Below are 24124 nucleotides of genomic sequence, written 5' to 3'. Positions count from 1 at the left end.
ACTTAACTGCTTGCTACCAAACTGAGTTGGGATGGCTGATGCAGGGGGTATTGGACCAGTGGGACAGCCCCATAGGTGTGTCTATGTAAATGCTTTGTTTTTTAACAAGTCTTATGCCTAGTTACTCCTGTGGAGATGAAGTCAATACCCATTGGTGAAGACTGTATGAGTGGGCGGCGACTGTCGGAGGACTCAGAGAAAGGATTTTTACGGTAAGATTTTACAAAAATTCAGTTTTCTTGGGCGGAGGCGAACCTGAGCTCTATTTCCGCTGTCCACCTCGGGGAAGTAGACAACGAAATGGCGGACTTTTTATGTCGCCATCAGGTATTGGAATCGGAGTGGTTTCTAAACAGGGAAGTCTTCCAGTTAGTGACCCAGAGGTGGGGCCTTCCAGACCTAGATCTGTTCGCCAGCAGAGCGAACAACAAAGTCCCAAGGTACTTTTCCTTGGAGAAAGGCGGAGGAGCCATAGGGGTGGATGCCCTGGCTCAGTAGTGGACCTTTCAACTGAGCTATGCCTTTCCCCCATTCAAGCTGATTCCTCTAATTCTGAAAAAATTAATCCAGGAGGATACCACTTTAATCCTGGTAGTCCCGGTTTGGCCAAACAGGCATTGGTTCTCGTCCCTGTGGCGTCTAGCAGTAGGCCCTCCCCTCAAAGTTACATAGTTAGTGAGGTTGAAAAAAGACATCCGTCCATCCAGTTCAACCTATGATGTGTGTTGTGTGTGTGTGTGTTTGCTGTTAACCGTACATTGTATACCCCTATATGTGGTCTTTAAGGTGCTCATCTAATAGTTTTTTTTTTTTTTAAACTATCGATGCTCCCTGCTGATACGAAGGAGAATTCCACATCCTTACTGCTCTCACAGTGAAGAACCCCCTACGTATTTTAAGGTTAAACCGCCTTTCCTCTAGTTTTAGTTAGTGGCCACGTGTCTTATTGTATTCCCTTTCTCTGAATAGTTTGTTCTTTTATTCTAGGGTCGCCAGTACAGTATTTGTACATTGATATCGTATCCCCTCTCAATCGTCTCTTCTCGAGAGAGAGAATAAGGCCCCGTACACACGTACCGATTGTCGGCCGTAAATATTCGGCTGGCGACCGATCGGCCGATTGTAGGCTTGTGGCCAATTTACAAATCTGTATATTTTAATACAACAAGATAACTATGGAAGTCATAGTGGAAACTATAATTATCTTATTTATTTATTTTTGTAAACCCTGCACTACCTCCAAATGTCTACTTATGAAGGGCCTAAACACCTAATTCCTGCACGTTACATTAACAAATGTTTTGTGTCCCAGGTTGGTGTGCTTTGCTTTAGGCGAGCTTCTATATTATAAATGGACAAAAAAATTAATGTGCAGCATTAATTCCAATGCAGCATAACACAAGGTAATATGTTACCTTGCATTTTGGTGTGCTGCTATGCATATACATCAGTACTGCATTGCCATACAAAATGAATGGCTGACAGTATGTGTTGTGATAATGCACATGTTATCCTAAAAGAGAATTTTACTTTGGGGAACATGTTAAACCTATATATATATATATATATATATATAGTGTGTGTGTGTGTATATATATATATATAATATATATATATATATAACCTGTTCCAGCTCCTGCCCTTCTGTCCCCCCTTCTCTCCTGACAGCAGGCAACTGCAGCAACTATCCCATTTAAAATTTGGCCACACATCAACATCCTTCATTCAGAGATCTGTGAATGAAGAAACTGTCTGACATCCTCCAGATAGGCTTGTAGTTGTCAATGGACTACGAACCTGCACGCTCATGGTCCATTCACTTTTTCCTCTAGTTTTCAAACTGAAAACTTGTACATTGGTATGTGCAGAAAGCTGGAGAGAGGGACAGTGTGCAGGAGCCGGACATTATACCAGTGATCCACTGATTGCAAGATTCGACAAAATCCCAAGTCGCTATGGCAACCAGAAACCGCTTACTGGTGCCTGGGTTTCCACCAGCCCACTCACTGAAACTCCCATTTGCCGATGCCCCGGGCATGTAGCGCCAGGTAACCGATCTCTCTCTCTCTCTCTCTCTCTCTCTCTTTCTCTCTTTCTCTCTTTCTCTCTTTCTCTCTTTCTCTCTTTCTCTCTTTTTCTCTTTTTCTCTTTTTCTCTCTTTCTCTTTCTCTTTCTCTTTCTCTTTCTCTCTTTCTCTTTCTCTCTTTCTCTTTCTCTTTCTCTCTTTCTCTTTCTCTTTTTCTCTTTCTCTTTCTCTTTCTCTTTCTCTTTCTCTTTCTCTTTCTCTTTCTCTTTCTCTTTCTCTTTCTCTTTCTCTCTTTCTCTTTCTCTTTCTCTCTTTCTCTTTCTCTTTCTCTTTCTCTTTCTCTCTTTCTCTTTCTCTTTCTCTTTCTCTTTCTCTTTCTCTTTCTCTTTCTCTCTTTCTCTTTCTCTTTCTCTTTCTCTCTTTCTCTCTCGTCAGGGGGGTTCTGTGGCTGGCTCCTCTCTTCAGACAGTCAATGCCCAGGCAGGGCCTGAGGATGGATGGCTTCTCTCTGGGGAAACTGTGTTGGATCTTTTGCTGCCCACTGAACCTGTGTACCTAACCCCCACACCCTGGTGTAGCCTCCACCTGACAGGACAGGTGGACTATCAGCAGGAGCTGGACGTGGGGATAGAGCAGGGGAGCTTTCTGGGCTGTATGTTCATCCGCTGTACCCCGGGGAGCTGCTACACTCTACTCTTCGCACACGGGTACATGGTGGATCTAGGACAGCAACAAAGTGGAAACCAGGCCCGGGGTGTATGTATACAGGGGGGTGGCCGGGGTGTATACCAGAGGAAAGGGGGGGGGGAGGAGGAATCAGAGCCAGTGTGTATATAGAGGAGGGATGCATTGAGGGGCAAGGCTCGACAAATCCCAGGTTGCCATGGTGACCAGAAACTGCATTTCAGTGCCTAGGCTTCCACTAACCGCTGGCACAAAGCGAGAGCAACTCCCGCTTCCGGGCGCCGCAGGCTTGCAGCGCCAGGCAGCCAATCCAGCTCCAACAGCAAAAAAAAAACTCCCAGCTCTGCTGCTTACCTGCAGCAGAACCAAAGTTTCTCTTCCTCTCCACACACCAGCGCCCCCTCCCCAGTAGAGCCATTGTGCGGAAAGGCTCCCCCATATTCCTCTCTCTCGGCACCAGCCAATCCGTACGCACCGTGGCCCACCCCTTCTCTTCGCTGGAGACAAGCAGAGAGGTGAACAGAATCCAGCCCACACAGCATGCCACACAACACACACATCAAAAGCCTCAGCCCCAACAACTTTAAGAGTCAAATCCCCACACCCTTAGAGCCCTAAAGGGACACGGGTCCCCTGAAATAACCCAGGAAAAAAAAGCAGTCCCACCCAGCAGCATGCCCGGCTCCAGTCCCTCCATCTGCAAATTCAAGATCTGCCATCTCCGTCATCGAAAATAAAGCCCTGTTCATAATCAAAAAAATAAAAAGCTCCTAACGTTTTTAGCTAGCTCCTAGATTCAAAGCCGATTTGTCAAGCCCTGCTTTGCAGCTCCTGGAGGAAAACAAATACACGTTATTTTTTACCTGCAAAATTATGTGCATTTATTTTATTTTTTTTCTAAAATGTGAACCTAGCCTCCAACGCAATGCAGCGCAGAAGTGTGTTTTAGCCCTACAAATACACTATACCTATGCTTTAATAATATAGTTAAAGAATATTGTGTATGAATGTACTTTTCTTTCAAAACGTTTTATTAAAGTTTTTGCAAACATTATATACATATCAATAAGTGAAGTACAAAGGTCAAAAGGTTGACAATATGTGGACAAAAGTCTGTAGTACAGCTTAATAATAGCATATAAAAAGAACATAAAAGACCTTTGAGCTTTAGGTATTAAAACAACAGAAGCTTATAATTGGGACCCACGTGACCGGAAAGGGAGCCAAAACTTGTTTGAAATGTCCCAGTGGTCCTTCCGGGGCCCAGACACCCCCAGGGGATCATGCTGTGTCCGGACTCAGGAAGAAACGACCCCGACAATGTTGGGTTATCCAACTGGTCATATGTTGGGGTCAATGGGGAGGGCCCTCTCGTTGCAAATAAGGGGATTCGGTTGGGGGGGGGAAAGCAGATTCTCGGGGGCCAGTGGGGAAAGCTTATTGTGACAGGTATTCAGTGGGGATACCAGGTAGGGGAGGGAGACGTGGGGGTGTAAGAGGGTAAGACAAGTGGAGAAAAGGGAGAAGATCAGGTGTTCAGGGGAGTAATGGGGTGCAAGCATAGATATAAACAGATGTGGATGAATGTACTTTTCATTTGGTGAGTTTAACAGTGTTTTTTTTTTTCTTTCCAGATCAAAAGCCATCGTTGCTCCATCATAGTCATTTGCACTGTCAAGTAACAAGCTGACACAACTAAGGGGGTCTTTTTTTTCTTTGCTGCCATGTCAAATCCCCTCAAACAGGTGTTTAATAAAGACCGAACATTCCGCCCAAAGCGGAAGTTTGAGCCAGGCACACAGCGATTTGAGTTGCATAAGAAAGCCCAAGCATCTCTCAATGCAGGTCTAGATTTGAAGTTGGCTGTTCAGCTACCACATGGAGAAGACTTAAATGACTGGGTGGCAGTTCACGTTGTGGATTTTTTTAACCGTATCAATCTTATTTATGGTACAATCAATGAAAGCTGTACTGAGCAGTCCTGTCCTATTATGTCTGGGGGTCCAAAATATGAATATAGATGGCAAGATGAAAACAAATATCGAAAACCTACAGCATTGTCTGCTCCAGAGTACATGAATCTTTTGATGGATTGGATAGAAGTTCAAATAAACAATGAAGGACTCTTCCCTACAAATGTTGGTAAGTTTTTTTTTTTTTTTTTTTGAGTTTTTACTTATTTGAGAAAAACAGACGTATAACAGCAGAAAAAAGCTCAAGTGGTCCATGAGGTCTTCCTCATTTTTAACTAGGGATGCACCGAAATGAAATTCTTGGCCGAAGCCGAATAATAATAATGAAATGCTTGGCCGAAGGCCGAATACCGAACGCGGTGTTTCGCATTTTTTCTATTTATTTTGCCAATTTTTAGGGGGCACGCTGATGGGCACATTTTATGTTAGGGGGCACGCTGATGGGCACATTTTATGTTAGGGGGCACTCTGATGGGCAAAACAAAACATTTAAATCAGCGTTGCTCTTAACATAAAATATGCCCATTAGCGTGCCCCTTAACATAAAATATGCCCATCAGAGTGCCCCTTAACATAAAATATGCTCATCAGCATGTCCCTTAGCATAAAATAAGGGGCATGCTGATGGCCACATTTTATGTCAAGGGAGCACTCTGTTGGGCACATTTTTTTTCTTTTTTTTTTTAAGGGGCACTTTATAGGGCACTCTAATGAGCATGGCAACATATGCCAGTCTGCACACTAATGCTTGTGCAGCTACCGTATTCTCCCCCAAATGTGCTCCACATACCTGAACTGCAGCCAGGTCGGAGCCAAAAGCCGCGAACAGGGGGGCGGGGCGTGCACATAGTGTCACGTCCTAGCTCGCTGGACCGAGTGTGAAGGAGCCGAAGTCAGGAGCAGGGGGCGGGACGCGCGCGTGACGTCACACCCCCTACTCGCGGCCGGACAGGACACCGGCGGCGTGGGAGCCGCAGTGAGGAAGGGGACTGAAGGACTCCTAGGTAGCGGGCTCGCGGTCCGGGCGGAAGCATCGTGCGGGCCGCCAATGGACCGCGGGCCGCCATTTAGTGACTGCCGCTGTAGTGCCTCCGGCTATGTTTACAGTGATGCTCGGGGATGGCGGGTCGCTGGTCGGGACATTGTTCGGCACAAATTTATTCTGCCTTTTTACTTATTCGGCCGAACACCGAAAGTGCTTTTTTTGCTATTTTCGGCCGAATAATGTTCAGTTGCCGAACATTCGGTGCATCCCTATTTTTAACTGTTCACTGATTCACTATCTCTGCTGGAAGTCTTTCAAGTATCAGCTACTCTTTTAGTATAGTACTTTCTGAGATTAGTTTTCAACTTCCTCCTGATTGTTTGAGATCATGTCCCCAAACACCCTAAGGGCTCGTTTTACACCTCAAAACGTGGCTTCATACACGCTCTTTTTAAAGCTCTCGGAGCGAAAAAGCAGCAGTCACTAAACAAAACGGTTAGATTACAGTCCTCTTTACACCTTGTATTTGCTTTGCTTTAAACATTATACCCCATGTCGCTTTAGTGGTGCTTCAAAGCCTCCATAGAAGTCTGCAAGGTTGCTTGAACCACCTGAAGCTTTTGAGGCTTTATTCAGCTTCGCTTTGTGTTGGAGAAATTTGCAGATATGAGATATCAACACAAACACAGATCTGCCAAGCTTCATTAAAGCTTCAAAGAAAACCTCTAATCATTTTTGTTGCCTGTTTCTGGACTTGTTCTTTCTTATCCATATCTTTTTGTAAGCAAAGTCTCCAGAACTGGACACCGTTTGTAAAATGGGGTCTATGTGTCTACAATGAGTATAGAAAAGATGCACCCCGCTTTTTAAAATCACATTTTGTTGCTTTGCTGCCTGAAATTAAGTTGTGCAATTTAAAACCTCCAAGTGAATGATATATAAAACCAACCTCTCAGAAATAAAATTAAATAACAATCACTGAGTTGGAAAAAGGATCCCCCCCCCCCTCTAAAAATGATTTGTAAACTCAAACCAGTGTAGTGTAGTCCCCTTCTCACAGGCACAGAAAGCCATTTGACTTTAAACTGATCAGCTGTGGTTATTTTGATTAGCTCAGCATGAAAATAGCTTTCCTGGAGCATTTCTGTCCCTGGTAATGCAACTGAAGCAAACACCCACTTAACTTTGAGAGCAAATTTTCCAAGCATTTGGACTGCTCTCCAGGATTTAGACTGGGAGGGAATATTGGCATAGATGAGCACAGAACAGAAATGGGAAATGTTCAAAAATACTTTATGCAAACTCACTGCAAAGTATATTCCCATGGGTAATAGGTTTTATTTTTAGGCTTTTAAACTTATGTGGCTCACGGCCAAAGTTAAAAAAGCTAGAAATAACAAGAAAAGAGCTTTTAAAAAATGAAGGAACACTATCGTTGTTACAAAGAATATAACAGAATATGTAAAAAGGAAATAAAGGACACAAAAATTCAAACTGAACGACAGATTGCAAAAGATAGGACAAACCCCCAAACATTCTTCAAATATATTTAATAGTAAAAAGGTCTGAGCATGTAGGCCCATTACAAAATAATCAGGAGTGGGTGACTGGGGACAAAGAGAAGGCAAATTTATTAAATACGTTCTTCAGCTCTGTGTATACAAAGGAGCATGGGGGAGCTCATGACCATAATAAGGGTGGTATTGACACAGCCCCAAATGATCCACAATGGCTCAAAAGTGATATGGTCCAGAAATATTTAGACAGAATAAGGGTGGATAAAATGCCTGGACCAGATGGCATCCACCCACGCATCCTAAAAGAATTGAGCGCTGTAATTTCAAAGCCTTTGTTTCTAATTTTTAGGGACTCGTTAAGGACTGGAATAGTACCACTGGACTGGCGTAGGGCCAATATGGTGCCTATATTTAAAAAGGGATCAAAGTCTTTTGCCAAGTAACTATAGACCTGTTAGTTTAACTTCTATAGTTGGGAAGATACTGGAGAGTTTAAAAAGACCACATAGATGAGTTCTTGCTGGAAAAAAATATTTTAAAAAACAGACAGCATGGATTCATGAAAGACAGAAATTGCCAAACCTGATTTCTTTTTATGAGGAGGTAAGTAAAACCTTGGATAGAGGGGTGGCTGTAGATGTAGTATGCTTGGATTTTGCAAAAGCGTTTGACACAGTTCCCCACACACAGCTAATGTGTAAGGTAAAGTCTACTGGCTTGGAAAGATCAGTTTGTAAATGGATAGAAAATTGGCTAAAAGATAGAATTCAGAGAGTAGTGGTTAATGATTCTTACTCTGAATGGTCTAAGGTTATCAGTGGTGTACCCCAAGGTTCAGTGTTGGGACCCTTACTTTTTAATACCTTTTTATAAATGATATAGGGTCTGGGATTAAAAGTACCATTTCAGTCTATGCAGATGACACCAAGTGAAATAACTTCTTTACAGGATGTCTCCAACTTACAAGCTGATCTCAATGCACTGTTTCATTGGGCAATTATGTGGCAAATGAGGTTTAATGTTGATAAATGTAAAGTTATGCACCGGGGGGGGGGGGGGGGGATATGCATGCATTATACTTACTAGGTGGAGTAGAACTGGGGGAATCCATAGCGGAGAAAGATCTGGGTGTTCTGGTAGATCATAAGCTTAATAGCATGCAATGCCAAGCTGCGATTTCCAAAACAAGCAAAGTCCTTTCTTGTATTAACCGAGGCATGGACTCCAGAGAGAGAGAGAGGTATCATTTTGCCCCTGTACAAATCATCATTAGTAAGACCTCATCTGGACTATGCAGTTCAATTTTGGGCACCAGTTTTTAAAAAGGATATCGGGGAACTGGTGACGGTGCAGAGAAGGGCAACCAAACTGATAAGAGGCATGGAGGAGCTCAGCTATGAGGAAAGATTAGAGGAACTGAATTTCTCTTGAGAAGAGGAGATTAAGGGGGGATATGATCAACATGTATAAATACATAAGGGGTCCATATAGTGAACTTGGTGTTGAGTTGTTCACTTTAAGGTCAACACAGGGGACAAGGGGGCACTCTTTATGTCTAGATTAAAACCGATTTAGTCTTCAAATACAGAAAGGTTTCTTCACCGTAAGAGCTGTGAAACTTGGAATAGACTCCTTCCAGAGGTGGTTCTGGTCAGCTCACTAGATTGCTTTAAAAAAGGCCTGGATTCTTTCTTGGGTGTACATAATATAAATGGGTACTAATATTTATAGGTAAAGTTGATCCAGGGAATATCCGATTGCCTCTCGGGGGATCAGGAAGGAAATTTTGCTTTCCCTGCTGTAGCAAATTGGATCATGCTTTGCTGGGGTTTTTTCGCCTTCCTCTGGATCAACTGCAGGTATAGGATTGTGTGTATGGGATTGTATGGTTGGGTTTTCATTACTGTTTTTTTTTTTTTTTTGTATTGGTTGAGCCATATGGACTTTTTTTTTTTTTTTTCAACCTAACTATGTAACAGCACTAAAAAATTGTCAGTTTAAGGTCGTTGGGAGGAAGCGAAGTATGACGTCTCTCTGCCTGGGGTGGATGTGGGCTCCTCCATAGGTGAGCAGGACCCTCGGGTACCCATACCTCCCTCCACTATGAGTGGTCAGCTGGGACCTTTCCCTCCTACCCTGACCTCTCCCTACCCTAGGCTCCGGACTCCCGGTACACTTTTTTTAGTGGGAGGTCCCCTATGTAAGTTGCCTCAGATGCTATACCGGGTAGTGGACGGTGGATGGGGAGGCCTCGGAGGGGCGTACATGGTTGCGCCTCATTCCGCTACCTTCGGGGGGGGGGGGTTTCAACCGTCTGGATGACCCGCAGGCCTGTTACTAGGGTTGGCCTCACTAGGCCCAGAGTGACGTGCTCCTCGGCGCGAAGCAGCCATTTGTGCCATGGCCGGCAGCCTTAACAGGCTTCAACAGCCTGCCTGGGTATCCCTATCACTAATGCCAGTGGCCATTTTGCTGGAGCCGGAGACAAAACAGCACAGGAGGTTCTGGCTCTTGTGGGCGGGGGCGTTTCCTTCTACTTCTCTTCTCCATGCTGCTGATGGACCTTGATGTGTTCTCCATGTGGTAACTACTCTAGAGGAGTTTAATTACCCTGGCCTTCACCTTTTCATCTTCAGAGGGGTTTAAGGCCTTTAGGAGGCTTAGGATTATCCCCCGGAGTAGCGCTGCGTGCATCGCGATCGCCTCTTAAAGGGGCAGTGCACGCCGGTACCGGGGGACCTGTGGTGCCTTTGTAACTCACTTAGCCTCAGGGGCATTAATATTTGGCGATTGGGCGCGGATTGCTCCCTCTTAAGCCATTGCTCCTGTTTTCAGAAGCGTCTGTTTTAAACCCTTGCGGTGCAGGTTCCAGTGTTTCCCCGTTTCCCTGTCTGCTCTTTACATTCTTACTTTGCAATCCTACTTTTTGGCCATATGTCGAACATGGATTCCCCAAGTTGTCTGCGACCCCCGATGTATAGTTTGGGCCCGCGTCTAAGTTTTTGTGGCAGCATTTACTAAGAAACGCCCTCGCCTGTTTCATCTCAGACCTCAGATTCTGAGGCCAATATGGTTGCCGGCGACACAGACCCCCTTTTTGGAGGATGTGTCCCCGCATTCAGACTTTTCTGACGCGGAAGAGGATGTCTCCACACCCGCCTTGGCACAAGAAAAGGCGCTGGTAGATGCTTTGATATCCTTAAGTGAGGGACACCCTAAAAATCACAGCTGCGATTTCTAAATCGCAAGGAGCCTCGTTATCCTTTGGATCCCTCAGGGCAAAGAAATCAGCCAAGGTTTTCCTTGTCCCGAAGTCTTTTCCGCCTTAGTGGAGGAACAATGGCGGCGGCCTAATTGCACGCTTGCAATTCCCAAACGTTATGCTAGACGCTACCCATTTGAGGAAGAGATCTTACGCATATGGACGGGGACCCCCAGATATGCGGTATTCACAAGGCCACGGTTTTACCGGTGGCAGAATCCTCATCTCTTCCCTGATCCGGTTGACTGACGTATTGAGGTCTTATCCTGACACCTGTATATGGTAGTGGGATCTATTCTCAGGCCTGCCCTGACTACCATTCTAGTCTCTCAGAATGTTTGAATGGGTAAAGGCTCTGACAGAGGCACTGACGGTAACCCCGTTATCTTCATCTGTCCTGGAACTCGCTGACCAATTATCGCAGACTCTGAAATTTGTATGTGATGCTAACCTGGACGTTCTTCCGCTCGCGGCCAGAGCATCAGTGGTTAGTGTGCTCATCAGATTTGCGATCTGGCTAAAATCCTGGTCGGCCGGCTTTTAGGAAGCTTTTGGCAGATCTTCCCTTTCAGGGTGCTCGCCTTTTTGGTTCCTCCTTGGATGACTTCATCAAGATGGTCACTGGGGGAAAGAGCACACTCCTTCCTCCCTCTACTAAGGGTAAGTCCTTCCTTTACAGCCCAAAAGCGTCGTCTTCCTGCTACCGTGTCGCAGAAAACCAAACAGTTTTCAGGCGGAAAAGGATCTGGGAAACAGTTGGCTGGTAAGCCGAAATCCTCTGCCCCAGCACCTCCAAGCAGACCCCTTCTGCCTGAAGAGGCGCCCCCCCCACCCACTTCAGGGGTGGGGGGGACGCCTCAGTTTCTTCCCGTATCCTTGGACCTCACTGTTGCACAACAGGTGGGTCCACGAGGTAATTCAGTCTGGGTACAAGATAGTTTTGTTCCCGTCCACCAGACAGATTTTTTTCCCTCCAATCTTCAGCTGTCCCCAGACTGCTTTGTGGGGCTGCAGTAAGCGATTCGGGATATGCTGTCACAAGGCGTGACTGTACCAGTTCCTCACCGGGAACGCTTTCAAGGGTTATATTCGAACCTGTTTACCGTTCCACGGAAGGAGGGCAAATTGCGTTCAATCTTGGGCCTCAAAACTCTGAACCGCTTTGTGCGCATCTAGAAATTTTGCATGGGGTTCCTGTGGTCAGTGGTGGCGTTCTTGTATTAGGGGGACCTGCTGGCCTCAATCAGTATCAAGGATGCCTAGCTCCATGTCCCTATTTGCCAGGTTCCTCAACGATTCCTCTGCTTTGCGGTGGGCAAGGACCATTTTCAATTTGTGGCATTACTGTTTGTTCTCGCCTCTGCTCCCAGGGTCTTCACCAAGGTGTTGGCCCCTATCCTGGCTCTGCTACGACTGAGAGGAATAGCAATTCTGGGGTACTTGGACGATCTTCTCCAAGCGGACTCGTCTGTGACCTTGCAACGGGATTTGAAGGTGACCATTCACACTCTGAAGCAGCTCGGTTGGAATCTCAACCTTTAGAAATCTGCCCTGGTTCCAACAACCAGACTGGAGTATCTAGGGATGATTCTAGATTCAGCTTTGGCAAAGGTATTTCTACCTTTTGTGAAGTTACAGAAGTTAAGGGAAGCTATTCTGTCGCTGCTGGCCTGCGACCTGGTGTCAGGTCATCTGTGCAGGTGCTGGGCCTGATGATGTCCTACTTCGAGGCCGTACCATATGCTCAGGCCCACACAAGACTTTTGCAACCGGAGATCCTTGTCAAATGGGACAAGGGTCCTCTATTCCTGGACAGTCTGATTCATTTGAGTCGGAGATCCAAGGACTCCTCAATTGGTGGCTCAGATCTCCGAATTTTCTCCACAGGAAATCCTTCCCTCCAGTATTTTGGATGATGGTGATGACAGATGCCTGTCTGACTGGTTGAGGGAGTAGTGCTGGGCACCCTGAATGTTCAAGGGACCTGGACGTTGGAAGAGTCCAAGCTCCCGATCAACGTTCTGGAACTGAGAGCAATCAAGTTGAGCCTGTTCCACTGGACGGACAGTCTCAAGGGGTGTTCTGTCCGAGTCAAGTCCGACCAATGTCACGGCCGTGGCATATGTCAATGAAGGGGGCACCAGGAGTGCCCTGGTGGCTGTGAAGGTAGCCGAGATCCTGCGCTGGGCAGAGGACTACATCCCAGCCCTATCCGCTGTGTACATTCCCGGCGTAGACAATTGGCAGACGGACTACCTGAGTCGTTAAACCCTGCATCAGCAAGAGTTGTCCCTGCATCCACAAATGTTCCACCTGCTGTGTCTCCGGTGGGAGACCCCCAGATGTGGACCTGTTCGCATCCAAACAAAACAGGAAAGTTGCAAAGTTTGTGGCTCAGTCCAGAGATCCTCTGGCCGATGCCGTAGATGCCCTGCTGGCGCCCTGGAGCCAGTACGGGCTAATTTATGCGTTTCCTCCACTGAAACTTTTATCTTGCCTGCTACGCTGGGTCGAGTTGGCGGCGATTCTGGTGGCTCCAGATTGGCCCCGGAGATCCTGGTATGCCGACGTGATTCGGTTGAAAGTCGCAGGTCCGTGGACACTTTCTCTGCGGGAAGATCTTCTATCTCAGGGTCCGATCTTCCATCCTGCTTTACATTCGCTGGCTTTAACGGCTTGGCTGTTGAGAGCAAGGTGTTAAAGGACAGTGGTCTGTCCAGTTCTGTGATCCCTACCTTACTCAAGGCTAGGAAGTCAACTTTGTGGAAGATTTATCATCGTACGTGGAAAGCGAATATTGCTTGGTGCAAATCGCTGAAGCTGCATCCTGGATCCTTTGCTATGAGCAGGATCCTGACCTTTCTACAGAAAGGGGTTGACCAACGTTTGGCGTTGGGCACTCTTAAGTATTAAATCTCGGCCTTGGCTGTGTACTTCCAACGCCCTTTGGCTACGCACTCTTTGATTTGTACGTTTTCTTCAGGGGGTTCGCCATTTGGCTCCCCCCAGGAGGTCTCCGGTACCTCCTTGGGACCTTAATTTGGTTCTATCGGTTCTTCAGAAATCTCCTTTCCAGAACATAAGACCCATTTCCTTGTCGCAGAAAGTTGCCTTTTAGGTGGCTATCAGCTCTGCGCGCAGGGTTTCTGAACTAGGGGCGCTATCTTGCCACTCTCCTTCTCTGGTAATACACAGGGATAAGGTAGTGTTACGGCCTAATCCGTCGTTTTTTCCTAAGTTGGTTTCAGACTTCCATCTGAACGAAGACCTAGTGCTTCCGTCACTGTCTGAAACCTTCACATCCTAGGGAAATTGCCTTGCATTGCTTGGATGTGGTTCGGGCGATACGGGTGTATCTGGAGACTACTGGGTCCTTTCGTAAGTCGGACTCTGTTTGTGAATACGGATGGACCCCGTAGGGCAGGGGTAGGGAACCTATGGCTCGCGAGCCAGACATGGCTCTTTTGATGGCTGCATCTGGATCGCAGACAAATCTTTAATAAAGGGGGGCGTGTCCGGACGTGAGCCGCGCTGGATGTATAGTTCCAGAGCTCTGCCGCGTCTACCACTCAATCCAGTGCCATCTGCGTAGCTGTGCCCATTGCCAAGGAGATTTCTGCACCCATCGACTGTACACTGTGTGCTACCCACCGCTACCCTCCATTCGTCTCTGGGTGACTGGATTGCTGCGCTACGGACCCCGCGGTCTACTCGTGGTGCCGCCGCCGGCTCGTGTGCTGTGCATCTGAGGGCCTTGGCAATCACTGCCTGGTAAGGAGACCTGCCATCCGCTCCCTGTGCCCCGACAGACACGATCTCCTTTCACTCTGACACTCGAGGACCTGCGGGAGCTGTCTCTCGCATCCACTTCTGAGGCCTTCAGCGGCCGGCCGCCATTTTCTCAGGGCCTATACTCACCTCCCATCACTCACAGGCCTGCAGGTGCTTCACCTACTCCAGCCTCATTGCATACCTGCCTGCTCTTCTCTCTTCCCGACCGGACTCCAGGCACTTTCACTTGGCTCCATCTACTCACTGTATAGCTGTGGCCCATGAATATGAATATAAAATAAAGTTCCCGAGCCCTGAAATATAGTGTTTGGCTCTCACGGAATTACATTTGAAAATATGTGGTGTTCATGGCTCTCTCAGCCAAAAAGGTTCCCGACCCCCTGCTGTAGGGGGTCATGCTGCGTCTGCGGCGACCATCTCTTGATGGATCAGATAGACGGTGGTGAAGGCGTATTCTCTTATGGGCAAGGTTCCTCCTTTCCCTGTCAGGGCTCACTCTACGCGTGTGTGGAGTGCCTTTTGGGCAATACGCCAATTGGTCGTCTGTACATTCGTTCACCAAGTTTTACAGAGTGGATGTATTGGCATCCTCTGATGCGTCCTTTGGCCACAAGGTTTTGCAGGCCGCCATTTAAGGGGCAGTCTACTTTTCCTTCTCCTTTTATGGTTTTGCTACAATTGAGCCCCAGTTGTTGCTTGTTGGGCTCCATGTTATATAGTTGGCTATGTTGGCCGTGGGAATTGCATTCTTTTTAAGTTCGTCCTTTTCCCCACCCCTCAGTAGTTACTGCTTTTGGACGTCCCATCCGTCTATGATTTAAAGCAGTAGCTATGTCAGTCGGTGGACGAAAGAGAAAATGGGACTTTTTAGTTGGTTTTTTTTTTTTTTTTTTTTTTTATGTTCACCTAACACTGAATTTTGCCCCTATTTTATTATATCCCTTTCATAGGATTGATTTTTTTTTTTTTTTTTCAATGATCTATTTCATTTTATTCACTGCATGTTTAGTTGTTTTCATGCCACGTTCTTTACCATGATTATTCATGATTGCAATATTAGGATTTAGTGCCGCTTCTCCTTTTTATAATTTCCACTAACCAGCTTAACACAATGGAAGTGGGATATTACATGTAGATTAATGGTAGCTTCACCTCCCTCCTATTCTAAGACACAGGCTGGAGGGGCGTGACAACCTGTCACTGTCAGATATCCACTCACACCATATTATTGCCAACAAATAGGTTTGATTTCAAATATATATTTGTATGCCAGTATAAAACATTCTGTATTCCAAAGGCTGGTTTTGTTTTTTGTTTAACATGTGACCAGCAGCAGAGGACTAAAAGCTGCTCCTGCTTAGGTTTCCCTGCAGACAGGCTGGGAAAGATCCAGGTCATGTGACAGCTGTATCTTGATTAGGAAAAAGGTACTTTTGATGTTGTTTTTTGTTCTTTTAAATAAAATATTTAGTGCCATTGTCCACATACGGAAATAGAAGGGACAATATAAATTAAATGGTGTGTGTTTAGTATCACTTTAAACATACAGCAACACACCAGAAGCCCAGACATAACCTTAAAGTGGAGTTCCACCCATTTTTGGAACTTTAGATCTTTGTAATCCCCTTTAAAATGGCTTTTACCAATGGAAACTTTTTTTTTTTTGCTAGTAAATACCTTAATTTTGGCTTTATTCCTCCTCTCCTCACTTCCTGGTCCGATCGGCGATGACGTCATTCGGCGATCCGCAGTGTCTGCTGGGATGTATTCTACTTGCAGTAGCTGAATCTGTACTGAGCCGTGTCTGCCCCGCCTCCGCCCCGCCTCCTCTCATTGAATTGCATTGTATGAATGTATTAAGGCTGTTCTCTGCCCAGCCTCCGCCCGCCTCCTCTCATTGAATTGCATTGTATGAATGTATTAAGGCTGTTCTCTGCCCAGCCTCCGCCCCGCCTCCTCTCATTGAATTGCATTGTATGAATGTATTAAGGCTGTTCTCTGCCCAGCCTCCGCCCCGCCTCCTCTCATTGAATTGCATTGTATGAATGTATTAAGGCTGTTCTCTGCCCAGCCTCCGCCCCGCCTCCTCTCATTGAGTTGTATTGAGAGGAGGCGGGGCGGGCGGAGGCTGGGCAGAGAACAGCCTTAATACATTCATACAATGCAATTCAATGAGAGGAGGCGGGGCGGAGTCTGGGCAGAGAACAGCCTTAATACATTCATACAATGCAATTCAATGAGAGGAGGCGGGGTGGAGGCGGGGCAGGCACGGCTCAGTACAGATACAGCTACTGCAAGTAGAATACATCCCAGCAGACACTGCGGATCGCCGAATGACGTCATCGCCGATCGGACCAGGAAGTGAGGAGAGGAGGAATAAAGCCAAAATTAAGGATTTACTAGCAAAAAAAAAAAAAAAAAAAGTTTCCATTGGTAAAAGCCATTTTAAAGGGGATTACAAAGATCTATGTATTCCAACCTATTAAAAATGGGTGGAACTCCGCTTTAACAAGGCAGCTGAAGGCCAAAAGTGTGTGTCTGCACAAAAAATAAAAAACGCCCCCACTCTGATCTGTTGAAACCAGCAAACCAATAAAGGTACACATGGGCATAAACAGAAACTACAAAAGAGGTTCCTAGCACACTTTTTAAACTAGCCAAAAAACATTTTTATCTCTTTTGATGGCAGCTTCACAAATAAATTATATAATATAATTTTAACCCTGATTGCAACAGAGAAATGTATGTACAGCACAAAATCACTATGCATATTTTTGAACAAGATTTACCAAGATTTTTTGTGTAAAAATTGCCTGTTTGTAAGATTGTTTAATTCTTGGAAACAATTGTTTTAAATACAGCTATTGTTATAAATATATAAGATGTGGTAGATTCAGAGGTGAATATATATTGGAGATCTAATCCTTTATGGGCAGGTATGTTCAAGCAATAAACAGCTTAAAATATAGGTGGTGCTTTATGAAAAGTGATAGAAAAGTCCGCTTTTTCTTAAATGCATAAAATAAAAAACATCATATACTTGCCCCCCCACCCCAAGCTGTGTGCTATGTGGCGGTCTCCTAAGTTGGGCTGTGTTCATCCATACATGCATATCACAGCTCACCCATATTCCCCGCACCCTGATCATAGAATTTGGTTGTCAGCAGCAGGAGCCTATAGGTCTCACTGTAGCCTCTAAATCCAAGCTCCGAGGAGAGTGGTGCTGCTTGGCTACAGCGCAGGATTGTGAAAGGTGTATCAAGTAAGTGTTTTTTGGTGAGGTGGGAAACGTTGGTAGTATGGTGTGTGGGTTTTTTTTTTATTTTTTTTTTAACTTAATGCAGGGAATGTCTTTGGGTAAAAAACACCTATTCTTTAGAACCACTTTAACTCCTTCTGTAAACAGTGAAAAAATGCTTTTATATATACATTTTCCCTAAAACGTCTTTCAGGACAGCACCTTAGAGAGATGGCTCCTCCCTCTCCTCATCAGGAAACACCCCATCCACCAGATTTTAAAAGGAGGCTTCTCCCACCATTCGTCAGTTTTTGTGTTTCCTCCAGCTGAGGAACACCTCTGTGGGGAGTCTGAGCTTTCAAGGTGCTATCCTGAGACCGGGCTTCCTACGTCCACCTACCCTTTTTGGAGACGATTGCTTCCTCCCATTCACGCGACCGACTGCAGTGTATGGGCTCCTTCTTCCTCTTCAGTGCTCTAGGCTGAGTCAGGACCCCGCAGAGAACAGCCCTGGGAAGGCATTTCGGTGAGCGGAACGATTTTTCTTAGACCCTCCGCCGCCTTTTTCAAATTTGCCGCCAATTTTCCCGGATCGAGAGACGCTCGTCCGGCCAGGAGTGAGGTTTCCGGAAAGGGCAGCGTTCTGCAGGGGGCGTATGGCGTCATTTGCGCCAAACACAGAGGAAGAAGGGAGGAGCAAGCTGGTGCCTTATTCTGGTTCTGGTCCAGTGCAGGTGCGCTTTGGTCTCCAGGACCGGTACCGAAGCCACGGGTGATACCGCTGCCAAGCGATGGATACAGCTTCATCAGCGAGTGGGACAGGCACAGGCACCAGTAAGGCCCAGGTAAGGGGTATCTCTATTATGGCCTATCTTACTGTGGGGTCTCTCTCCATCCCTTTTATCTTTCCCCCCGGTGGCTGGGGGCCTGTCAGGGCACATAGGGCTTCCCTTTAAAATGTCTTCCTGTGCACCTTGGTGGCCCTGAGAATCAGGCTGACTCATAAGAAGCATGTGTGTGTTTTTCCTTTCATGTCTTCCAGGCTAAAAGCTCTGAAACTGTTTTCAAGAGAAAGTGTCCCTCATGCAAAGTTGTCCGAACACTGGAAAAAGACACTTTGCCAGGGGTGTATTGATGCGCTAGTAAAGGAAGAAGCATCTGCAGTATGTTGCGATTTAGTCGCATCTGTGAGGAAGGAATTGGATGCTACCATCCAATCCTTTCGGTCATCCCTGCAGGATCCTGCCCTGAGTCAGCCATCAACCTCACATTCTTCTCGGGGTTCACAATTGGTTCCTTCGGTGGGAACAGAAGGGGTCCCTCCCACCCAAGGAGATCATTCCCCCTCACATTCCAAAGAGGATTCAGAGGAAGAAGAGGAGGAAGGGGCACAAAGTAGGCCCTCTAAATACAAACTGTCCTTAGAGCAGGTGGATGGTCTCTTGAGGGCAGTTTACATCACCCTGGGTCTAGAAGAGGATAAGAATGAACTGTCCCTGCATGATAAAATGTATGCAGGCTTGGTAGAGCCTAAGGGTCGTACCTTTCCAGTGCATCAGACCATCTCAGATGCAATTAAACATGAGTGGGCTGATCCGGAAAAGAAAACCTTCTTCCCTAAAGCCTTTTAAAAGGCGATTTCCTTTTGATGAGGACCCAGGGGCTCCCTGGAATAAGATGCCAAAGATTGATGCAGCCTTCTCCCAGGTTTCTAGGTCAACGGACCTAGCATTTGAAGACATGGGAGTCCTGAGGGATCCCATGGATGAGAAGATGGACCAGCAACTTAAGAGATCCTGGCAATCCATCATGGGGAATCTGAAACCTGCCATGGCGGTAACCTGTGTGTCCAGGAATCTGGAATACTGGCTTAGCCAGCTAAAAGCACACATCACAGCAGATTCACCTAAACAGGAAATTTTGGATTCCTTCTCCACGCTCTCCACGGCGAGTCAGTGAAGATGACTGCAAGATCTGCAGCATTAACCAACTCAGCCAGAAGGGCTCTTTGGTTAAAGACATGGCCTGGGGATACGGCTTCTAAAAATAAGCTGTGTGGACTTCCATTTCAAGGGGATCTCCTATTCGGGCCTGAGCTAGACTCTGTTCTAGATAGAACAGCGGACAAAAAGAAGTCTTTTCCCGTGAAGAGAAAACGGACAGCAAAAAAGCTTTTTTGACCTCAAAAAGCTCAGCAGAATAGCAGACCCCAGGAGAAAAGAAACTGGTCGACACAAAAACCTAAAGGGAAAGGAGGTGTTCTCTTCCATCCTCCTGTGTCAACCAGCAAAACACAATGACAAAACGTTGCCGGTGGGAGGAAGATTGAGGGATTTCCTCCCCTATTGGGCAGCCATAACAGAAAATCAATACATTCTAGATATGCTGTCCCAAGGCTACAACATAGAGTTTTCAGAGACGCCACCCGAAAGGTTCTTTGTCACAAGCCTCCCAAGAGATGCAGAAAAAGCCCTGGCTATGATGGACCTGCTAAAGGACCTGAGGCAACAGGGAGTTGTCTGTCCAGTACCAGTGGAGGAACAAAATCAGGGATTTTATTCCCACATATTCTTGATAAAGAAACCATCGGGGGATTTTCGTCTTATATTAAACCTGAAACCACTAAACAGGTCAGTTCTGTAGAAAGTTGCGAATGGACTCAATTCTTACAGTCAGAACCCTGTTAACAAAAGGATGCTTCATGGCATCAATTGACTTAAGGGATGCTTGCCTACATATCCCTATAGCCCCTCACTCGCAAAGATTCCTAAGGTTGGCGGTAAATCTGGGAAAGGAAATGCTTCACATTCAATTCAAAGCACTCCCTTTCGGGCTATCATCCGCCCCTCGTATTTTTACGAAGGTAATGGCAGAGTGTTTAGCTCCCCTCCGCCTTCAGGGAATCTCTGTGGTGCCTTACCTGGACGACCTGCTTTTCTTTGCCCCGTCAAAAGAAAAACTTCAAGAGGACCTGCACAAGGCAAGAGGTCATCTAGAGTCTCTGGGCTGGATAGTAAATATCCAGAAGTCGAATCTCACACCGGCTCAACGGGTTCAGTTCCTAGGTTTTCAGTTATGCTCTGTGGAACAAAGAATCTTCCTACCAGAAGACAAACAGGTCAAAATACAGAATATGGTAGCAAGGCTACAAACAAATCAGTGGTGGTTGATCAGAGAGATCATGTCAGTCCTTGGAAACCTGACTGCATCAATTCCAGCCATCCAATGGGCAAGGCTTCATTTTCGACCACTCCAATATTTCCTCCTCAGAATCTGGGATCACAATCCAGAGACTTTGGACTTAAAGGTAAAGATCCCCACCAAGGTCAAGAGATCCCTCTGGTGGTGGAGAAATCAGATAATCTTGTCTCAGGGATTGGCCTGGTCCTTCCCAGCAGACCAAAGATTAACAACGGATGCCAGCAGATGGGGGTGGGGAGCCCACTGGAACCAAAACCTGGCACAGGGGGTTTGGTCTCACACGAGACAAGGAAATCCTCAAATTGGAAGGAGTTGAAGGCAGTCGGCCTAGCTCTAGCTGCCTTCTCTCAAAATCTTCAGGGGACTCATGTTCAAGTCCTTTCAGACAACGCCACTACAGTGGCATATCTAAACAAGCAAGGGGGCACAAGAAGCAAAACCCTACAGCTTTTTGGCAACGGAAATTCTGCAGTGGGCGGAAAGTCGGTTACTTTCCTTGTCAGCAATCCACCTAAAAGGTACACTAAACAGTGTGGCGGATTATTTAAGCAGGCAGAAGATCCGTGAAGCAGAATGGAGCTTAAATCCAGAAATCTTTACGTTGATAACCACAACTTGGGGAAGGCCAGAGGTGGATCTGTTTGCAACGAAGGAAAACGCAAAACTTCCACTCTCTCACTCCACAGAAACAACAACTCTCTGGGAGTAAATTCTCTGGCACATCCCTGGAGGTTCAGTTTGGGGTATGCCTTTCCCCCCTTCCAACTCATTCCGTTAGTGTTGAGGAAGATCCAAATGGAAAGAGCCTCAGTGATCCTGATCACTCCTTATTGGCCCAAAAGGGTTTGGTTTTCAACTGTCCTCCAATTATCAGTCAAACCTGCCTTTCAGCTCCCTCTTCGGCAGGACCTACTGCTTCAAGGTCCAGTCCATCATCCAGAAGTGGAAAAGCTAAAGCTCACCGCCTGGTATCTGAGGAGCAACTGCTGAAAAGGAAAGGATTTTCAGATGCATTGATTGCTACTCTACTTTCCAGTAGGAAAAAAGTCACAAGGAATATATATGCAAAGGTTTGGAAAACCTATAATACCTGGTGTGAATCGAAAGATCAAAAATTGGACAGTATTGTTTCAATTTTGGAGTTCCTACAGGAGGGTGCAGGAAAAGGTTTGGCAGTAAGTACCCTCAAGGTGCAAGTAACAGCTCTGGGGGTATTCTTGGAAAGGCCCATTTCCTCAGAATCTCTAATCATCAGATTCTTCAGGGCCCTTACCCGCTCCAGACCAGTGCCTATCAGAAGTTTCCCCAAATGGGACTTGTCGGTGGTCCTTCAGGCCATAACAAAGGAACCTTTTGAACCACTAGAAACGATTACACTCAAAAACCTTACCCTCAAGACGGCCTTCTTGGTGGCAATAACATCAGCAAGAAGAATTAGTGAACTACATGCTCTATCAGTTATTGAACCTTTCTTGTCCATATATCCAGATTAGGATAATTCTCAAGACGGATCCAGGGTTTCTCCCAAAAGTAGCTTCAACGAGAAACCGATCACAAGAAATGGTGTTACCAACCTTCTGTCCTAATCCATCAGGAGATAAAGAAAAAAGCTTTCACTACCTAGATGTAAGAAGAATTCTTATACACTACTTGGAGGTTACTAAAGAATTTAGATCCTCAAATTTTCTCTTTTTTTGTTCTTTTTTCTGGCAACAAAAAAGGTCGCCAGGCATCAAAGGGATCAATAGCCAGATGGCTCAGATCCGCTATTTTAGTGGCTTACTCCCAAATGAAATAGTCTCCCCCGCAGGGGATCGGAGCTCACTCTACGAGAGCGCTAGCCACTACATGGGCAGAGAAAGCTGGTGCCACTCCAGATCAGATCTGCAAAGCGGCTACGTGGTCAAGTTATTTTACATTTGCAAAACACTATAGGTTGGACCTTTTGGCAGCTGAGGATCAGGCTTTTGGCAGAAAGGTCCTTCAGGCTGTGGTCCCTCCCTAAATTGAGTAAGTCTCGATAATCCTCTCTAAGGCGCTGTCCTGAAAGACGTTTTAGGGAAAATTCAAGTTAGACTTACCGGTAACTTGTTTTCCAATAGTCTTTCAGGACAGCAGGAGTCCCGCCCTATTGTATAAAATTTATTGCTGTGATTAACCATATCTGTTTGTGTTCCAGCATGGGCCGGAGGTACTCTTCTACAAACTGACGAATGGTGGGAGAAGCCTCCTTTTTAAAATCTGGTGGATAGGGTGTTTCCTGATGAGGAGAGGGAGGAGCCATCTCTCTAAGGTGCTGTCCTGAAAGACTATTGGAAAACAAGTTACCGGTAAGTCTAACTTGAATTTTTTATTTTATTCTTTTGATAGGTACTCCTTTTCCAAAGAATTTCCTGCAGGTTGTGAAAAAAATTCTTTCAAGACTTTTTCGGGTCTTTGTTCATGTCTACATTCATCACTTTGACAGAATAATCCAAATGGGTGCAGAGGCACATGTGAATACCTGCTACAAACACTTTTATTATTTTGTAAAAGAATTTAATCTGATTGACACCAAGGAACTGGAGCCATTGGTGAGCACAACATTTTTAATCTTCTTTTTTTTTTTTTTTTTTTTCCTCCCTTTATTACATTTTTAAATGACATATAAAATGTATAAGAGTTACCTATGGTCTTATTTTAGAGAAGCACTGGGCACCAAGTGAATTTGCGAAGCTGCTAAAGCTACCCACAGAGCAACCCCTTGCCATAGCGCAATCCAGAAAAAACACATAAAACAAATGTTCTAAGTTGAGCTGCAATTCAGTGAGTAAAATAAGTATTTGATCCCTAAGCAAAACATGACTTGTCACTTGGTGGAGAAACCCTTGTTTGCAAGCACAGAGGTAAGACGTTTCTTGTAGTTAGTGACCAGGTTTGCACACATCTCAGGAGGGATTTTGGCCCATTTTTTTTTTTTTTTTTTTTACAGATCTTCTCTAAATCCTTAAGGTTTCTTAGTTGTTGCTTGGCAACTCAGTTTCAGCCCACTCCATACATTTTCTATAGGATTAAGGTCTGGAGACTGGCTAGGCCACTCCATGACCTTACTGTGCTTCTTGAGCCATTCCTTTGTTGCCTTGGCAGTAGGTTTTGGGTCATTGTCATGCTGAAAGACCAATCCATGTCCCATATTCAGTGTTCTGACTGAGGGACGAAGGTTCTCATCCAAGATTTTACAATACATTTCCCTGTCCACTGGCCTCTCAATGTGGTCTGTATCTTTAGCAGAGAAACAGCCCCAAAGCATGATGTTTCCACCTCTGTGCTCGACTGTGGGGATGGTGTTCATAGTCCTAGTTTCATTTTTCCTCCAAACATGCTGAGTCCCCCTCCTTCAGAAGGCGCATGTACAGTCATGCCGATTAACTTCTAAATGATTCAGAGAAGAATTGAGATAAAGTGCT

At 45.8% G+C, this 24124-nt stretch overlaps 1 protein-coding gene across 1 annotated transcript in view; it reads left to right on the top strand.

Moving 5' to 3' along the window:
• Nucleotides 1-4373: 4373 nt before the first annotated feature.
• The window catches only part of MOB3A (MOB kinase activator 3A), a 37281-nt gene continuing 17530 nt past the window's right edge, over nt 4374-24124 (top strand). Inside the window, exons 1-2 of the mRNA XM_082265361.1 lie at nt 4374-4852; nt 23049-23251. Of these exons, the coding sequence (XP_082121487.1) occupies nt 4435-4852; nt 23049-23251 (621 nt within the window). The 5' untranslated portion in view covers nt 4374-4434. The remainder of the gene's footprint in view (nt 4853-23048; nt 23252-24124) is intronic.

The sequence above is a fragment of the Pelophylax lessonae genome (genome assembly GCF_965119305.1).
Source record: "Pelophylax lessonae genome assembly, chromosome: 1".
Taxonomy (NCBI): domain Eukaryota; kingdom Metazoa; phylum Chordata; class Amphibia; order Anura; family Ranidae; genus Pelophylax; species Pelophylax lessonae.
The sequence above is the reverse complement of the archived record's forward strand: the minus strand, read 5'-3'. Positions and strand labels throughout refer to the sequence as shown.